The sequence below is a fragment of the Metarhizium robertsii genome (genome assembly GCF_000187425.2).
Source record: "Metarhizium robertsii ARSEF 23 chromosome Unknown MAA_Scf_11, whole genome shotgun sequence".
Taxonomy (NCBI): Eukaryota; Fungi; Ascomycota; class Sordariomycetes; order Hypocreales; family Clavicipitaceae; genus Metarhizium; species Metarhizium robertsii.
Window position 1 is genome coordinate 932989 of NW_011942151.1, and position 18037 is coordinate 951025.

Consider the following 18037-nt stretch of genomic DNA (forward strand, 5'->3'; position numbering starts at 1 on the left):
CCTCCACGATCTAAAGCCCACGTTTTTGGGAGCTCTCAATCCAGGGTACTACATAAAGTATAATGCCGCTCTAAACCATGCCCTCGACTATATACAAGGCCATTTCAAATTCACACATATCAGACAGCCACAGCCACATTTTCATCGTCTCATGTACGGTGCCTGCATATTTCTTCCGTATATTTGCTCATTGAATTACCAGGGATGTCCGCTGCTCGACAAGCAACATTTCACGCAGCTAGGTCCCGTCAACTTCACCACTCGAGCGGTTATCTGCGAAAATCTACCAATCAGGCTACATGACTGCATATAACAACGCCAACTATGACAAGCTAGTGATATCGTCAGCCCAGGTGCATGATCCTCCCGTCCTCACCAGCCCACTGCCCCTGCCATGTCCACTCCACCTGTCCATCAATATTCCGACCGACTCGTCTCATCTTGAATCAGTTGCCTCTTGGTAGCAAACCCATTATTGGTATCGAAGGAATCTTGGCATCGCCGCTCATTCGTGAAGGAACAGAGTAGGAAAATTCAAAGGGAAAGGGGACTTGCAAATTGAAGGTGGGGAGAATCTAAGTGCGTATCCCGACTCCCAACAATGGTTCGAGCCATATCGACTCGAGTCAAGTATTCGGGCCACCGCGCAGGTATTTACAGCATAACGACCGATGGGTCAAGAAACTATTGATTATCAATGATGATTTTAGAAATATAGTGGCTTTATTTTATGCCATTTCGAGGTTGCTATGCCGGAGCTCGTGGTTCGTGATTCCATTCCCCGGCCTCCCCGAAAGCTATCGTGAAGCGTACGGAGTGATTTGAAATCACGACGTAGAGAGGGGGGACAGCGTTGAAACATGAAGGAATAAGTGGCAGGGAATATTAGCTCCCTCGCAGTGCTCTGGCTTTTATCAAACAACAACACGAATAAGTTTCCTGAAACTTGAGCTAGCTAGGGACTATAGGACCTGGGAAGCGTCAAAGAAAAGGAACAAGACAGGAGACAAATATTCGTCTGGCAGTTGCGAATATTCTGGCATGCCAGTTAGGGCTCACAGTCTCTTGGACAAGATGATGTGTCTGTTAAGAAGCGGCGGCGTCCTGGGCTCCATATAGGGTAGCTCCCATTGTAGTATATGCGAGCGGAGGATCGATTAGAATTTACAATAGACATTAGCAGCCTATTTTCTGGTATTGTGGCTTGATTTAAAGGAGACCGTAGCACAGATGTGCGGTCAACCCATCCGCTGAGCAGCCAAGATCATCTTGAAGAAACATGTTCATCTCACCGTCAACCTTCTCTAACTTGAGCAAATGTGAACGTCTGGATGACCTAGTAAATCAAACTCTGTGTCCCTTACGACTTGAAATTTGTCAATTTTCTGTATCCAACAGGCAGATAGCTGTTCCAGTGTATAGAAGTACAAAACCTGGCCTTCCCGTGGTGTTATGTTTGCGTTTATCTCAAGCTTCCCGTCTTCCCCCCTGGCAAACCAGAAGTAATAACCATGAAATAACAACTGGCGCAATGAGAGACTGTCTAAATGGCGGCTGATTCTATATGTTGGCTTGTTGGTTTTGCCCTCGAGACGACACCCCAAGCGACTAAAAGCCATGCTGACTGACCATTTTTTTTTGTCTGTGCAAGTCCAAGAGGCTGTACTCTCGTTCTACGGATACATAATTCCTACGCGCCTTCTCCGGTATCGCCAAAAGATGAACTTTATGACCATCTTTTCGTGTTTCATCGTTGCAATTACCTTGCCGCGCTGAGACCCAGCATCCTCGTCTACCACGTTTCTTTCCTTGCTGAAGCCGGCGGACAATGTGCAGAAAACCATGATAAACTTGCACACGGGCCACTTTGGTGACATGGCAAAGTACCTGCGCGCCTTCTTGATTTCCGCGAGCTACGTGGCGCCGGGGGCGAAACAGGTTGGCCGCTTTTTCATCATGCTGGAGATTATGTTTCATGTGGTCATGTGGTAAGTCTGCCTGCCCTTTATCAACCTAAATACTTGACTCTTGTGCGGGGTTCAAATATTGAAGCCGAAGACCAAGTATCGATATCTTGGCGTCTAGAATACTCTTTGGTGAAGATGTAAGAGCCAATTCTACGAGGTGCTGTCTCACACATTGTTACACGGATGACACGTTGCCATGAAGGCACGGGCCGAACCTTGAACCCGACGATAGTTACACAAGGGCTCTGATCACGAGACCTAGGGCAAGGTGCCTCACCGCCTCTTGATATAAATAAAGGTCTTCCGCCCCTAGGGCCTCAAGGAAAACCAAGGACCTTTGATATTAAAGCAAAGAATTAGCCTGAATACGAACATTGTTCCAAGCCCCTAAATACTAGGCCCTTGTCACACACATACTGACACGCAATTTTATCACGCACAGTAGATGAGATACAGAACGGAAAGCGTTGGAAAGACTTTTCATTCGGGTGAATGTGATGAATCAGCTAGATGCGTCCTGTAGTTCGGGGAGCTAGAACCAACTTTGCCAAAATGTCTGGTACAAACTACACTCTCGCTTGACGCTAATTCTGACAGCCAAGGAGCCTCTGCGCTCAATCGCGTCCATGGGAATTTATATCTCCGGGCATCAGTTTACACTGTACAATGCCTCGATTTCTACCCCGATACTTACCCCTAGGGCTGTTGGACTGGTACAATAATGCCCAGTGGCCTCGCGTCTCCTCGGTAGAGTCGATGTCACATAACTGCATCAGCCTTATCATTGGAAAAGGCATTTACGACCAACTCGGTAGCTTAGTCCAAGGACCATGCTTCCACTGGCTTGTTGGGAAGTTACTCGCCCCCGGTTCTCCGACGATGACAACGTGACCACGCTGAACGCCACTTGGGAGGAGCTCACACTTCAAATGTTGAATTAATTCATCCCATCTCATGCGTGTTTTACATTCGCCATCATCCCATTTCACTAAACATGTATCCCGGTAGCTCCAGTGTCACTGCCAACCGCAGCGTGGCTTACACCGAGTCAGACCAGTTGACGCCAGTGGCATACATGCTGCGTCAAACGATTGACTCGTTATAAAACTGCATCCAAAGAATTCAGATCCCATCATGCAACAAGGTATATTCACAATCGGCAGTTTTTCTTGTAACATTCCGACAGACGCATTGCCACGGCGAAGCTCCAAAAAAAGAAGCCTTTGCGATATCCATCCCGCTTGATACCAAGCCCACGTCATACATGAAGTTGCTGGCTTGCGATTACCGCCGGAGAGCCTCGAGGACCGAGGCTTCTGCTCATTGATTCCTCCGTATGACTATTTGTATGTATAATATATTAGCAGTTTGATTGCCGACTGGCCTCTTTGAACTGCTACCTTTCTGCCATCTCACCTGCTTCGCGCAGCTGATACGATGTGGTATCTGACGCAAGTCAGCCTCAGCTGACCATCTGGTCCTCAGCTGCAGGGACAAGTGTCATTCATTTCAGCTTTTGTCCTCGTCGAGTCCAGTGTATTCAGCCGCACACATGCGCCGTCAGCTTTCCGAATCGACTCCGTTCAACAAATCCAAGTTTCTGCGTTAACACATTTTTCATGCTTCTCGGTCCAACACGGGAAGGCTTTGAGAACATACAAGCACCCCTATGACTGTCTTTTACTCTTACTCGGAGAACACATTCGACCAACGGTTGTACATGACATCCTTGGACCGACATCCTTACTGCAAAATACCACGTGTGTCAGCCCCAAATGCTGTGCCATCTCTGCGACTGCCTCAGTATAACGCGCTTGAATCGCGGAGGCCATCACCACGTGCCTAATGCCTCAGCCCTCGACGACTCAGCGGCCAAGGGCTGCGAGTTTTGCTCGCTAATACGGGCCGTGTTGAGTAGAGTACCCCCCGAGCCCTTGGGATCGGCTCGAAACACTGCCTTCACCCTGTCACTGGCAAGAGTTGGCCGTCGTGAGGGCCTGTGGCTCCACTGGAGCGGTGATGTGAACGACGGCATCAAAGCTGCGCTGCGTACTGAACGTGACGGCGCACTGGAGGACCGCCATGGCCGCATGCACCTTTTCGTCGCACCAGGTATGATGGGATCAATGTGCGCCGCAACCCGCAAAAACATGGCACGTCGACTAACTTTGCGTTTTCGATCAAGACTCTCGGCTTGCGGGCACAATAGCAGGGCGGGAAGTCCACGCTCGTGCGGATTCCGAGGCCGTGTTTGGCCAGATAGCTTCATGGATGAAGGATTGTATACACAACCACCCAAATCTTGCCGAGGACGCCAGGCTTTGTCAGGACATGTCCCAGAGGTACGACGAAATCGGGCGGCAGCAAGACACACAGCAGCAGTTGTTCCAAGCCAGGGATGCAGATGCACACCCGGTCGAAGAGCTCCCTCTACTGCCCACCCGAGTCATCGATGTAGGGCCCTCGGATGGATCAAAGACTCCGTTTCTTCTCGAGACGGAACGAGAGCTTCGCGGACTCTATGTCACCTTGAGCCACTGCTGGGGCGCCTCAAGACCCCTCGTCACAGACGTCGAATCTTTGGCGGCCAGAAAAGCGCAGGTCCCCGAGTCCGAGCTGCCGGAAACCTTTAGAAATGCCGTGCTGATCACGCGCAGGCTGGGCGTACGATACCTATGGATCGACTCTCTCTGCATCTTGCAGGGTACGGATGCCCGAGCCCAAGTGGACTGGCAGCGCGAAGCAGCTCTGATGGACCAATACTACAACAAGTCGCTGTTAACAATCAGTGCCGCCGGCGCCGCAGGAAGCGAGCACGGCTGCTTTCTCCCACGCGGGACGACAGCTGGACGCGTCAGGCTCAACTTGAAGCAGAGTTTTGCCGTCATGACAAAAGCCCCCAGAAGGTGCCTGCCCTGCCTCTCCCCTAGGATACAGAGAGACGTCATGGATGGCCCGTTACCTGGCGGCGGCGACGTGTACGTGTCGGAGATGCCGCCCAACGTGCCCTTCATACACTCGGAAAGGGGAGATGGGCGCGCCTGGATCCTTCAGGAAACGGCACTGTCCCCTCGGGTGCTCATTTACGGCAAAGATATGGTCGCATGGCTGTGCAACACGAGACACTGCACGGAGCGAGGCGACAACGTCCTCCACGACACGTCGAGTCACTATGTCATGGCGCCCCGGCTCCCTCACCACTTGCGACACGCGCCGGGCTACAGCAGCGAGGACATCGGCTGGCGCATGGCTCTGCGATGGGTCACGATGGAGGCGTCGACGTGGTGGGCGAAGATGGTGCAGAACTACTCCAGGAGGCGCTTGACGTACGAGGCCGACAAGCTCCCTGCCATTTCGGGCTGCGCGAGGGCCATCCAGGCCCTGAACAAGGACGACTACTATTCGGGGCTGTGGAAGCGAACACTGACAAACGACCTTCTGTGGCAATCCGTGGCGTCGGGGACAGCAAGCAGGCCGGCGACGTACCGTGCTCCGTCTTGGAGCTGGGCGTCGATCGAGGGGGAGGTCAAGTGCTGCATCACGCCGAAATACCATGACATGAACGAGAAGCTCATCGAGCTCCTTTCGGTGGAAGCAGAATACGTCGGCCCAGATGTGTTTGGGCAGGTCCGGACCATGTCCCTCCTCGTCAATGGAAGCCCGGCACGGGTGAGGCTTGGACCAAGAGTCTCGGGCGACGCAGGCGAATCTTGTGCCGAGAATCCAATCCATCTGCTGGAGGCCATTGACGATGCCTGCTCCTGTTCAACCTGTGTCCAAAAGAGAGCGTCGCTCAAGAGCCTGCAGAGAAATGTGATAGCCTCTGGCGCGGATGCGACGCGGCCTCGCATTCCCAACTTCAGCGCAGTAGGCGCAGCAGATGTCTACTTGTCGCAGGATCTGGTGACGATGCGTCACACCGGGCTCGAGGGGGGTCCTATGGGCAATTCCGGCCCTCAGTATACCGAGACGACACTCAATATCAATGGCAATGGGCTCATGGATGGCCAAATACTGGAGCATGACGGGCTCGATGCTGCGGGGTCTGCCAGTTTCGATGTCGAGAGCGAGAGGGACATGGCGGCGGATGATTTGTGCTGCCTGCCCATCAATCGACAATTCGGACTGTTGCTGGTCAGAAACGGTCCTCTGGTGGTCCAGGGCGAAGCGGTGGAAAGCTATCGCCGGGTCGGGCTTGTGAAGTTGAATCTCATGTGGCGGCCAGCTCACGAGTTGTCGCCTTTGGCTCTTGTATGAGGCGATGGATGCCTTGGCGTGTTTCTTGGCAGCTTTCAATCTTGACAGTTCACACGCCGTGCTGCGGGGCGGGCAAACCCATGCCCAGACACAAACCAGACATTGATCTCAACGGGCATTGTCGAATTTATCGCTCTTTTCCCGCACCGTTCATCTCACCAAAGGCAGAGAAAGGATGTGGCGGACATTCAGACTTGCCACTGGTGCGTCGGCGCCAAAACTTGGTGGCTTTCCCCGACGTCATCAGCACGAAACGCACGACCACTCGGGATAGGATCAGGGCTGATCGCCATTCACATCTCTCGAGAACACAGAGGTCAAGTGGCCATGGCTTCCCACGCTCCTGACTTGCGCAACAGCGGCAGCGTTGCCGCGCAATCGTAACACCCGCACTCCCTTCCGCACTGGTGCGCATTGGCCTGGCGAGGAGTGCATCGTGACGTTACGTTCCAACCCTCGTCTTTGCATCGCAGCAGTCGCGACACCATGGCCTCTGAGAAACAACCCGACGAGCAAGCGCCCTCACCAGACCCCCCGCGACCCCAAACCTCATCCGACCTCCACGCCGCATACCATCCCGGCGTCGACGCGCAGAACCTGTCGCCCCGACGCGCCGAACCTCGCAAGCGCTCAGCTCGCTCCGACACGGAAATCTACCGCGACTCCTTTCTGTCGCCTGTGCTCGTCCGCCGCCGCAGCTCGCGCACCAACACGTTCAAGACGGTCGATGATTGCGACGACTTTGACACGTACGGCGCCCTGCCGGGCTGGCAGCCTGGTTCCGAGCCGGGCTACGATCCTGAACTGCCTGATGGCGGCCACGCGTCCATGCCCGCGCTGAGCGCCGAGTGTGACATTACCGTTGTCGATTTCGCCCTGGAGCGCATGGACAAGCAGCATTTCAACAACGAGTCCTTCATCGCGTTTTTGGACAAGCCAAAGGAAGCCTGGGCCAAGTGCCGCTGGATCAATGTCAATGGCTTGAGCTGGGACGTGATTCAGGCCGTGGGCACCAACAAGGGACTGCACAAGCTCGCGCTCGAGGATGTGATGAATCTGCGGAACAGAACAAAAGCCGACTGGTTAGTCTCTCCTTGCCATGGATAGAGCGATGGCACGATTGCTAATGTCAGTTGACGCCCCAGGTATCCCAGCCATGCCTTCATCGTCATGACGCTTCAGAAACTGGTCCACCTTGTTGAAGATGACGATGGCTCATCCACCTCAAGCAGCACGCCGTCTCAAACCACCGCCAAGCGCTGGCTACACAGCCTGGGCCACAAGGCAGCGAAGCAGGCGGAAAGGGACCCCGAGCACCATGCTCGTGATGCCCGCGGCGGGCCAGTCCTGGCCGACGGCTCAACACTGCCAGAAACATCCATGATACGCTCGCTCCAGCGCTACCACGCGTCGGGAAACGAAGCCCGCACCGAATACATGGAGCAGCACTCCTCCCTGGCGACCTACAGCATGGCCGTCTCTGCCGAGCAGGTCTCCATCTTCCTCACCAACGACAACACGGTGATATCCTTCTTCGAGGTGTCGGCCGACGACGTGCAGCGGCCCATCGTCACCCGCCTCTCCACGCCGGGCACCAGCCTCCGCGAGTCCTGCGACGCCTCGCTCCTCGTCCAGGCCATTGTCGACGCCATCATCGACCTCGCCTTCCCCCTGACCGCCGTCTACACCGACCTCCTGGGCGACCTGGAGCTGGACGTGCTCACGGCGCCGAGCATCAAGCAGTGCCGCCGCCTGTACATTTGCATCAGCGAAATCAACAAGATGCTGCGCTTCCTCAACCCCATCGACAACCTCGTCAACGTCCTCCGCGACCACCGCACCCACCTGACCCAGGAGCAGGCCAGCCGGGAGCTGGAAAACCCCGCCAGCGGCGTCATCGTCACCCCCATGACGCACACGTACCTGGGCGACGTGCTGGACCACTGCATCCTCATCACGGAAGCAATGGGCCAGCTGAAGCAGAGCTCGGAGAACCTGATTAATCTCATCTTCAATACCATCTCGGCGAACCAGAGCGCGTCCATGCAGCAGCTGACCATGGTGACAATCATCTTCCTGCCCTTGACGTTTATCACGGGCTTCTTTGGGCAGAATTTCGAGGGGTTCCCGGAGCTTCACAACGGGATATGGTACTTGTAAGCCTTTTTCTTTTTCTTTTTTTTTTTTTTTTGTTCCCCTGGTCTAGGCATGAGTACTGACATCGAGCTCAGTTGGGCGTGTGCTGTGCCGACGGCACTGGCAACCATTGTCATTCTCATGCGGGACATGATATACGCCTGGTTTGTGCGGCTGGTGCAGCGGAAGCAGATTGTCTCCCTTCGCAAGAGGAAGAGGAGGTCGCGGAGGGTCTGACTCGTCTCGGGGAGAGACCATGGGGACTAGCAGGTAAAAAATATATTTTTTGTTTCGAGGCAGCGCGCATGGCCGCCCGACAAAGATGCAAAGTTTTTTTTAAGTTTTTTTTTTTTTTTTTTAGCACAGAAGGGTCACGGCAAGCTGATGATGTACATAGAGCTAGAGTAATACGAGACTTGTTTGCAAAAAATAATACATAATGGCCCCGGTCGGGTCCCCTGGCAGTCAAGGAGCGCCGTTTCTACAGTCCGCCACGATGCGCTCCCACTCGGCGCAGCGCGCGTCCCCCGTGCCCAGCGCCTTCATCAGCCGTGTGCGGTGGCTCGCGCCGTGGGCGTCGCCCTGGCGAGACGCGCAGTTCACGTCGTCAATCTCAGCTACGAGGCTCTTGAAACGCTCGGGCGCCAGGCTCGTGGCCCTCCCGAGCGCGAGGACCAAGTCTGTCCAGAGTGGCGACACGTCGAGCCCGCGGCGGGGATGCCACGGTGCGCAGCGGAACGACGCGACGGCGCAGCACGAGGCGCCGCTGTCCTCGGCGTCGTCGTCGTCGTCGTACACGTACAGCGCGAAGGCTAGGGGGCCGCGGTGCCGGTCGCGAAGCGCGCCCGAGAGGCGGGCGGGGTCGGGACACGCCCCCAGCCCTCGGGACACGCCCACAGCCTCTGCAGGCAGCTGCGGGCGGCGCCGTCTCCCAGCCCCGTCGGCAGGTGGGAGTTCATGATTCCCTCCAGCAGCGGGTCGAGAGGCTCGGCGGCGTCAAACGTCTGGCCGTGGCGGGAAATGGCCGCGAGGGATGCGGTCGTGACTGGCCGGGGGCAAGCGACAGCCGCGACATCACAACCCAAGTGTCGCAGGGGAACGAGCAGGTCCCGTTCCGTGAGCCACACCAGCGTCGCGAGCTTCTTGGCCTGGACTGGTGTGAAGTTGCTGCCGGGCCGGAGCGAGACGCTGAGCTTGCAGGAGGCGTCGACGCGGATGAGGATGGCGCGGCGGAGGGTTTCGACGCACCGGAGCGCCGGGGACGGGTCGCCGGTGAGCTGGGTGTCGGGCATGAGCGGGCTCCGGAGCTTGACGCCGCTCCAGTCGTAGTTTGTCGGGCTGCCCGACGAGGCGGATGAGCCGCGGTGGCAGGGTTGTAGTATCCAGGAATCGAAACGCGCAGACTGCCAGGACCTCTCTGTCAGGTGCGTTTCGTTGTGGCGGATGATGACGTTGGCGTGGTCTCTGGACAGGACGGCCTTGCATTGGTGCAGGACATCCATCGATGGGTCGTCTGCTTGCGACGGACAGGCCCATTTGTGAATCTGCGAGGCGGTGCCTTCTGTGTCGTTTCCAGCGGCGGCCGTGTTGTTGTATTTGTGGCCGTCCTTTTCTACAGCCACGAGAAACTCGACCTCGATGACCACGCTGAGCACACTGGGATGGGTCGAAGCAAAGGCCATGGTGACTGAGAGATGACTACAAGGCTGTGGATTCTGGGTTTTGTCGAGTGTTTGCATGGGCTTGCCAGACCTGGATCACGCTGAGTTTCTATATAGTACGTGGTTGGACGGGGGCGTACACGGCAGTAAGGTGGCTTGGGATGCATTTGAATCCCATGACAAAATGTGGTGTCGACAAGGCCGAGTAGCTCAGAATCTATTCAATCTCATGCAACCACGCAAAGCATCCTTGCGAGGTGGCTGAATAAATGGCACCAAGTGAGCCTTCTCGGATGAACCTTGGGACGAATGCCCATCGCTCAACACTGGCTTCTGCTGCCGGACCCCTTTCTTCAGGTGTTGATGCCCACATATTATACCGACGGAGCTCTTATAGAATAAAATTAAAAGCTCGATTCGATTATTCTCGTGGGAAAAGATGCAAATTTTGCCAGACAGCTTTCACATTAGCGTAATTTTGATCCCACGGAAAGGGGGGGATGGCGCAGAAATGGGCATGCCCATCTCATAACATGGGCAAGAGAGGTGGCACAATCCCCGATCGTGCACAGCTGGCGACACAAGAGGCCAGCTCGCATGCGGTACGACAGCAAGAAACCGTGCTATTGGTACTCATATCCTGGACAAGGCTTTCGTGGTCGCATCTGCACATTGCATGGCGCCAGAGCCATGGTAAGAAAACGCATGGCGGGCAAGTTGGCTGAAATAATTGTGCAACCGAACCGGCCGCTGACACGAGAGCAGTCAGTGACGATGGTCTCGCCACGAAAGGCACAGTTTGAGATACGATGTTGAGGTGAGACAGAGCTGGTTTGTCGTGGCAAGGGACAGCCCGATCCGGCGCCCAGCGAAAAGGTTTTGCAATCGGCTATCTTGATGGGGATTTCAGACACATAGGGCTAGATGAAATTGAGAAGAAGAGGCATGGGCGCATGAGCGAAAACAAATTATAGTAGAAGTCGGAGAACCGTGCCTCGTGAATGCTTGCCGTGAGTGTTGAGGGTAGGTGGCGGACTGGAATTCAATTTCAATGTTGCTCATTGGCTCTGGTTGGCGTTAGCTTCAAATGCCGGCTCAACATTTGAACCCCACATGCAAGCTTCTGCCTGCTCACGCACTCTGCACCGGAGCATTCAAATTCATAACTACATGGCCAAGCAGGTTGACCTTGTCCAATGCGAGAGATATTACGCAGTGTTCGCCATGATACCAAAATTCCTGGGACCGACATAGCCCGCCGCTTGAAATTGTCATTTTCCTTTGTGACTGATTGCTAGAAACTTGCGCACCCACAATGAGCGGCTTCAACAGGGCCAAGTCGCCAGATGCCGATGCCGAGCGTGAGGAGGAAATGCAGTATGGCGCAGTCGGCTTGACGAAAGAAGAGCTCGAGGAAAAGTAATTATTGAAACCTCCGCCTTTGAACGGCGCCCCCGTTTTCGTCATTGATGCCCTCCCTGACAATCTGGCAGGTACCCAAACAGGCCGCACAATCACTCCAAAACCCTGCTCTTTTCCGAGCTGTTCCTCCAGCTCTTTAACCCGCTCAATGAGAACAAGAAGCAGCCAGCGGCTGGTCCGGCTCGCAAGAAGGGCCCTCACGGCGCAACTACGCTCTCGCCGCAAGAGCAGAGACGCCACATCATCGAGAGATTCATCAACAGGTGGCGCAAAGAAGTCGGCAACGACTTCTATCCCGCGCTGCGGCTGATTCTGCCCGACAAGGACCGCGACCGTGGTGTCTACGGGCTCAAGGAGAACGCCATCGGCAAGCTACTGGTAAAGCTCATCAAGATTGACAAAAACTCTGAAGATGGCTACAATCTCTTGCACTGGAAGCTGCCCGGCCAGACAATGGCGGCTCGACTGGCTGGCGACTTTGCCGGCCGATGCTACGAGGTCATTTCCAAGAGACCGATGCGGATCGAGGTGGGCGACATGACCATTGCCGAGGTAAATGAGCAGCTGGACAAGTTGGCCGCATCGGCTGGAGAGGCGGAAAACCTGAGGGTATTTGAGACGTTTTACAACCGCATGAACGCCGAGGAGATGCTGTGGCTCATCCGCATCATCCTCAAGCAAATGAAGGTCGGTGCCACAGAGAAGACTTTCCTCTACCTGTGGCACCCGGACGGCGAGACGCTATTCAGCGTGTCGTCGAGCCTGAGGCGCGTGTGTTGGGAGCTGTACGACCCGGATGTCAGGCTGGAGCAGGAAGAAGCCGGCATATCGCTGATGCAGTGCTTCCAGCCGCAACTGGCCCAGTTCCAGATGCCCGCCTCTTTTCAAAAGATGACGGAGCTGCTGCGGCCGACAGAGGATGACGCCGAGTTTTGGATCGAGGAGAAGCTGGATGGGGAGCGAATGCAGATGCACATGGTGGCTGATGCCTCCCACCCCGGAGGCAAACGCTTTTGTTTCTGGTCGCGCAAGGCAAAGGACTACACATACCTATACGGCGACGGCGTACTGGACGAAAACTCCAGCTTGACGCGCCATTTGAAAGACGCCTTTGCCCCCGGTGTTCGGAATCTCATACTGGACGGGGAGATGATCACATGGGACATGGCGGTCGACAAGATCGTCCCCTTTGGCACCCTGAAAACCGCCGCCATTGCAGAGCAGCAGAACAAGTCGGGCTCCGACGCATCCGGTCACCGGCCCTTGTATCGCGTCTTTGACATAGTATACCTCAACGACAAGCCTCTCACGCAGTACACCCTTCGCGACCGGCACCGCGCCCTCGAAAAGGCAATCAGGCCCGTTCACCGGCGGCTCGAAATCCACGCGTACAAGAGCGCCACGACGGCCGACGCCATCGAGCCCATGCTCCGAGAGGTCGTGGCCAGCGCCTCCGAAGGCCTGGTGCTGAAGAACCCACGCTCCATGTACAGACTCAACAGCCGCAACGACGACTGGCTCAAGGTGAAGCCCGAGTACATGTCCGAGTTTGGCGAATCGCTCGACTGCCTCGTGATAGGCGGGTACTACGGCTCCGGCAAGCGAGGCGGCACGCTGTCCAGCTTCCTGTGCGGGCTCCGCGTGTCCCCGAACCACATACAGGCCGGCGACAACCCCGAAAAATGCTACAGCTTCTTCAAGGTGGGCGGCGGGTTCCGCGGCGAGGACTACGCCGAGATACGGCACCGCACCGAGGGAAAATGGGTCGAGTGGGACAGGAGGAACCCGCCGACCGAGTACGTCGAGCTCGGCGGCGGGGAGGGCAGGCAGCTCGAGCGGCCGGACGTGTGGATCCGGCCGCGGGACTCGGTCGTGCTCTCCGCAAAGGCGGCCAGCGTCGGCCCCTCCGACAGCTTCGCCATGGGGTACACGCTGCGGTTCCCCCGGTTCCGCCGGCTGCGCCTCGACCGCGCGTGGGACTCGGCGCTGTCGGTGGACGAGTTCGAGGAGCTCAAGCGCCAGGTGGACCGGGAGGCCAGGGAGAAGGCCATGACGGTGGAGGACAGGAAGCGCAGACACCCCAAGCGCGCCAAGAGGAGCGTCGTGATTGCGGGCGAGGACGCGACGGCCGTGGCGTCCCGCGGCGCGGCGTCGCACGTCTTTGACGGTCTCGAGTTTTGCGTGCTCTCCGAGTCGCTCAGGCCGTGGAGGAAGACAAAGGCGCAGCTGGAGGCCGTCATCAAGGAAAACGGCGGCACCGTCTCGCAGCGGGCCGTCGCGGGCACGCGCATGGTTCTCGTAGCGGACAAGAATGTCGTCAAGGTGGCGAGCTTGATCAAGGGCGGCAACGCCAATATTATACGCCCCAAGTGGATCAGGGACTGCGTCGAGCAGGGTGGCGATTTTCTGCTGCCCTACGAGGAGGGCCACCTGTTTCATGCGACCGAGGCGCTGGGCGCTGTTGCGGCCAAGAACACGGACATGTACGGGGATAGCTATGCGCGCGACGTCTCGGTGGACGAGCTGAGGGGGATTGTGGGCGCCATGCCCAAGGTGGAGGAGGCCTTTGACGGGGACCGTTTTTTGGCCGAGCTGGAAGAGAGGGGCAAGGGCATCGCGGAGCTGAGAGGGTTCATGATGAGGCGGTGCGTGGTGCATTTTCGAGCCGTGGACGGCGTGGACGGGCCGACGGGGAAGCTGGTCCATTATGTCATGTACACGGGCGGCAAGGTCGTGGACAGCCTGCGCGAGGGCGTCACGCACGTGGTGGTCGTGGGAGACGACGCCATGCAAGTCGGGGAGGCGGCGGACACGGCCAGGAGACAAGTGAGCTCCTGGGCCAAGGTGCCGCGTGTTTTGGGACATGGGTGGGTTCTAGACTGCTGGAAGGAGAGGACATTGCTAGACGAGGAGAAGTATGTGATTTCATAGCTGGGACATGTGCTCCCAAGGTACTCGAGGTATATATATATACATAATGCGGGCTCAAGCTCTGCGTTGTCTGCTGCGAGACGAGGAGACTGGCAACGAGGCCATGAGACAAGACGGGCAGTAACTGCTTGATTCATCTACGCCTGCTTAGCCGTCGTCAGGAACAGCCTGTCGCCAATGTCGCCCAGGCCAGGCTTCAGCATGCCGTCGGGCGTCAACTCGGCGTCCACGCCCGCGATCCACAGCTCCGTCCCCTCGGGCCACTCCTCGGCGGCCCTCTTGACGCCTTCCTCGGCGCCAATGATGGACATGACGAGGACCTTTTTGGCGCCCCATTCCCTCAGCGTCTGGATGGCGGCGGCGCACGTGCCGCCCGTGGCGATGACGGGATCGACCAGGACGGCGAGGCTGCTGGCGGTGCTGTTCTCGGCGGACGACTGCGGGCTGTGGTGCGGCAGGTTGTTGTAGTACTCAACGGGGTCGAGGGTCGACGGCTCGCGGTACATGCCGAGGTGGTGTACGGGGACGGGGTCGGGCAGAATGGTCTGCACGGCTGCGTTTTGCGCGTCAATGCCCTGTCATTCAACACACATTGTAGGAGGGCTGGCTTTTTCTTACCGTCCACCATGCCCAGGCCGGACCGGAGGATGGGCACGATGCAAATCGTCTGCGGGTGCGCCGTTGTCGCCGTGTACTCGAAGCCGAGCGGAGTTGCGTCCTGGCCGTCGGCGTCAGTCGTGCTTCGAAACAGCTAGAGCGGACTGGGGGGGGGGGATCTTCACCTTGGGTCCGGGGCCGGTTACGAGGTTCTTGGCCAGGGCTTCACATGCCAGGATGAGCGAAATGTCATTCACGAGCGCTTTTACTTGTCTCGAGTCGGCTGTTTGGGAGCGCAGCTGGCTCAGTTTGGTGCGCAGGGACGGGTGCGTCGAGACGTGGACGTTGGGGAGGGACGACATGGCGAGGGAACGCGAGGCAAAACGGCCAACTGGCTGGTTATTCAAAACCACGAACGTGGTGTGGATGCAGTTGCGGCGACGGGAGCCTTTGGAGCTTGAGATTACAGTCGAGGTGCTCAAGTACCTAGGTATCTAGGTAGCGAGCATCTGGGGGAAGGGGAAGCTGGCGAGGCCAAGGCGGGGCAAAGGGCATTGGATGTTGGGACATGGAGGTGTGAAGTTGAGGATTGAGGGCTGGTCACTTGGCATCGCGTCACGTATCGGGGGCTGCGGATAAGGACCAGTTGACCAGTTGACATGTTGGGCGCCACTACACGGTTGACGGTTGATACATGTACATACATAGTACTATCTCACTTGTCAGTTGACGTCTTGGCTTGACGGGATGCGGCATCATGTTGGTGGAGGGTCGGTGAGGGGCACCTGGGCGATCTGTGGCGTCAATGTGGCGGGGGGTTCCGGAGTCCCCAGATGTCCGCTGCGGTTAGGGATGGGGCATGAGTCTGGTTGGATGATACCGCGCCCGAAATTTGAACTTGCCCGACCTTTACCCGTAACGTTCCCCCAGACTCACGTTCCCCCACAATACACCGTTTTCTCCATCCCGATGTCCTGTCACCGAGCGTGCGTTTTCTTCGCCCGTCACAACGCCCCCCGGACTTTGCATAACAGACGCCTCTTTCCTTTGGTTTGGTGCCTGGTAATGACCGTATATGACTAACCGCCTCCCCGTAGGACTTGACGACGGCATATTGTTTACTACCGTCAGCCGAAGACTGGGCGCTGCAGAAGAACAAAAGGAGAATGTCAGGCTGAAGTTACACACGTCGGGGGTTTGACGGCGTGGGCGCTGGAGCCCAACTCCTCCTACTACCTGCTATGTAAGACGAGGGAACGGTTTGCATTTTGATGCGCAGATGAAGAATTTTCACCCCTTGTAGGTTGACGCAAACCCACAGACGGCACGGGGTAGGTTGCTCGTCAACTGGCAATTTTGGGCTCGGGTGAGGTGCAACCTTTTGGCGTTCCTCCGACGCAGCGAATATAGCGACCTGTCTCAGTGGAAGGAAGCGGAAAAGCTCGAGCTACAAGCGCTGCAACTTCGGAAACGCCTTCTCGGCGCTGAACACCCGGACACTCTGGTCGGTATGAGCAATCTCGTGTATTTGTATAACTGCCAAGGGTGGTGGAACCAGGCTGAAAGGCTGGGCAAAGAGACCATGACTGCACGCAAGAAGGTGCTTGGCGTTGAGCACCCCGATACTCTATTAAGCATAGGCAATCTAGCACACACGTACAATAACCAGGGCCGATATCGAGAAGCTGAAGAGTTACTGGTTCAGGTGATGAATATTCGCATCAAAGTCCTGGGGAAAGACCATCCTCATACATTAAGGGGTATAAGTAATCTTGGGGTTAGTTACCACAACCAGGGCCGATGGGATGAGGCCGAAGCGATGCAATCACACGTCGTTGCCGCCCGCAAAGTCTTGTTAGGACCAGAGCATTTCTCAACCCTGACAAGCATGGCCCACCTGTCATTGACGTATCATAGCCAAGGCAGACAGCCCGAGGCAGAGACGTTGGGTCTGCAGGTGATGGAGTTGCGCAAGAAGGTACTCGGGCCAGAACACCATCATACAATGAGCCCCATCCAGAGAAGCCAGATTATACGCGCGCCTTCGGAGGAGCCCGTGACCGGAATCAAGTCGGTCTTTCTCGCGGGCACAACCGCTGCAGTCGAAAACAATGGCGACTGGCGCGAAAATCTGTCTGCCTTGCTCTCCAATTACCCGGTAACCATTTTCAACCCCAACCGCCCGGACTGGGACAGCACATGGCGCGAGGACATCAATTTTGGTCCATATCGCGAGCAAGTCCTGTGGGAGCTCGACAAGAAAGTCGCGGCCGACCTTGTTGTGGTGTACCTGCACCCGGCTACGCTGGCTCCGATAAGTCTGGTCTTTTAGAATTCGGTCTTTCCGCGCAGGTCCCGGGCAAGGTCATCGCCATAGCGCCCGAGGGATATTCCAAAAGGGCCAACGTGCAACTCGTTTGCCAAAAGCTTGGCATCGAGTTCCTCGATGCGATGGACCAAGTACATGAGCTGGTGATTGACAAGCTGCATTTGAATCAATGACCATGTCGCTTTACTTGCCTTTTGTGATTTGGCGACATGGTTGCCATGACATCAATGTCACATGGAGGTCTATGTCCGGAAACGAGGGAGAAGGAGTCAAGCGCGGGCGGATTTCATGAGACTTGGATGAATAACCAACAGAGCTCATGGCATCGTTCATCGTTTGCGCGTGCATCGTGGGGAAATGCGCCACGAGTGACGGAAAATGACACTCTTGCAAGCCTTCCAGTCTGACGGTTAAACACACGCAGCGGCCTGGATTCCTCCCTGGCCAGGTGGACCACCAGCTCGCAGCTATTGATGCAGGACGGCTGGTCGTCCACCCATGCGCGGTAGGGAAAAGCTGCGGATGGAGCATGACAAGATATCAATTGATGGCGCCAGGAAGCCGGATTCCGCACTGCGAGAATACCGAATACATCGACGGCTTCAGCTGTCGTCTGGCCCGTTACAAGCGGCGCAGCAAGGTCTTCCGGCCCGGGCCCGGATGACTTGCTTTGCAATGGATCTTCTAGAAGATGGGTGTACCGGTCGGTCAGTCATCGGGATTCGGCAGCTCGTAGC

At 56.6% G+C, this 18037-nt stretch overlaps 6 protein-coding genes across 6 annotated transcripts; 4 read left to right on the forward strand and 2 right to left on the reverse strand.

Moving 5' to 3' along the window:
- Nucleotides 1-3742: 3742 nt before the first annotated feature.
- Nucleotides 3743-6224, forward strand: MAA_09932 (heterokaryon incompatibility protein; the record flags this gene model as incomplete). Its single annotated transcript, XM_007827930.1, has 2 exons — nucleotides 3743-4079; nucleotides 4153-6224. 2 exons carry the CDS (start codon nucleotides 3743-3745, stop codon nucleotides 6222-6224), a joined length of 2409 nt encoding a protein of 802 aa, XP_007826121.1.
- Nucleotides 6225-6710: 486 nt separating this feature from the next.
- MAA_09933 (Mg2+ transporter protein, CorA-like protein) lies at nucleotides 6711-8597 on the forward strand (the record flags this gene model as incomplete). Its single annotated transcript, XM_007827931.2, has 3 exons — nucleotides 6711-7306; nucleotides 7370-8380; nucleotides 8456-8597. The coding sequence occupies 3 exons, from the start codon at nucleotides 6711-6713 to the stop codon at nucleotides 8595-8597; spliced, it is 1749 nt and encodes a 582-aa protein (XP_007826122.2).
- A 228-nt stretch (nucleotides 8598-8825) lies between these two features.
- Nucleotides 8826-10042, reverse strand: MAA_09934 (uncharacterized protein; the record flags this gene model as incomplete). Its single annotated transcript, XM_007827932.2, has 2 exons — nucleotides 8826-9172; nucleotides 9232-10042. The coding sequence occupies 2 exons, from the start codon at nucleotides 10040-10042 to the stop codon at nucleotides 8826-8828; spliced, it is 1158 nt and encodes a 385-aa protein (XP_007826123.2).
- A 1294-nt stretch (nucleotides 10043-11336) lies between these two features.
- Nucleotides 11337-14374, forward strand: MAA_09935 (DNA ligase; the record flags this gene model as incomplete). The annotated part of the gene is made up of 2 exons (XM_007827933.1): nucleotides 11337-11440; nucleotides 11515-14374. 2 exons carry the CDS (start codon nucleotides 11337-11339, stop codon nucleotides 14372-14374), a joined length of 2964 nt encoding a protein of 987 aa, XP_007826124.1.
- A 137-nt stretch (nucleotides 14375-14511) lies between these two features.
- On the reverse strand, nucleotides 14512-15333 carry MAA_09936 (uracil phosphoribosyl transferase; the record flags this gene model as incomplete). Its single annotated transcript, XM_007827934.1, has 3 exons — nucleotides 14512-14927; nucleotides 14993-15092; nucleotides 15157-15333. The coding sequence occupies 3 exons, from the start codon at nucleotides 15331-15333 to the stop codon at nucleotides 14512-14514; spliced, it is 693 nt and encodes a 230-aa protein (XP_007826125.1).
- A 1148-nt stretch (nucleotides 15334-16481) lies between these two features.
- On the forward strand, nucleotides 16482-17303 carry MAA_11642 (Zn(2)-C6 fungal-type DNA-binding domain protein; the record flags this gene model as incomplete). The annotated part of the gene is made up of 1 exon (XM_011412557.1): nucleotides 16482-17303. The coding sequence occupies one exon, from the start codon at nucleotides 16482-16484 to the stop codon at nucleotides 17301-17303; it is 822 nt and encodes a 273-aa protein (XP_011410859.1).
- Between the last annotated feature and the right edge of the window lie 734 nt (nucleotides 17304-18037).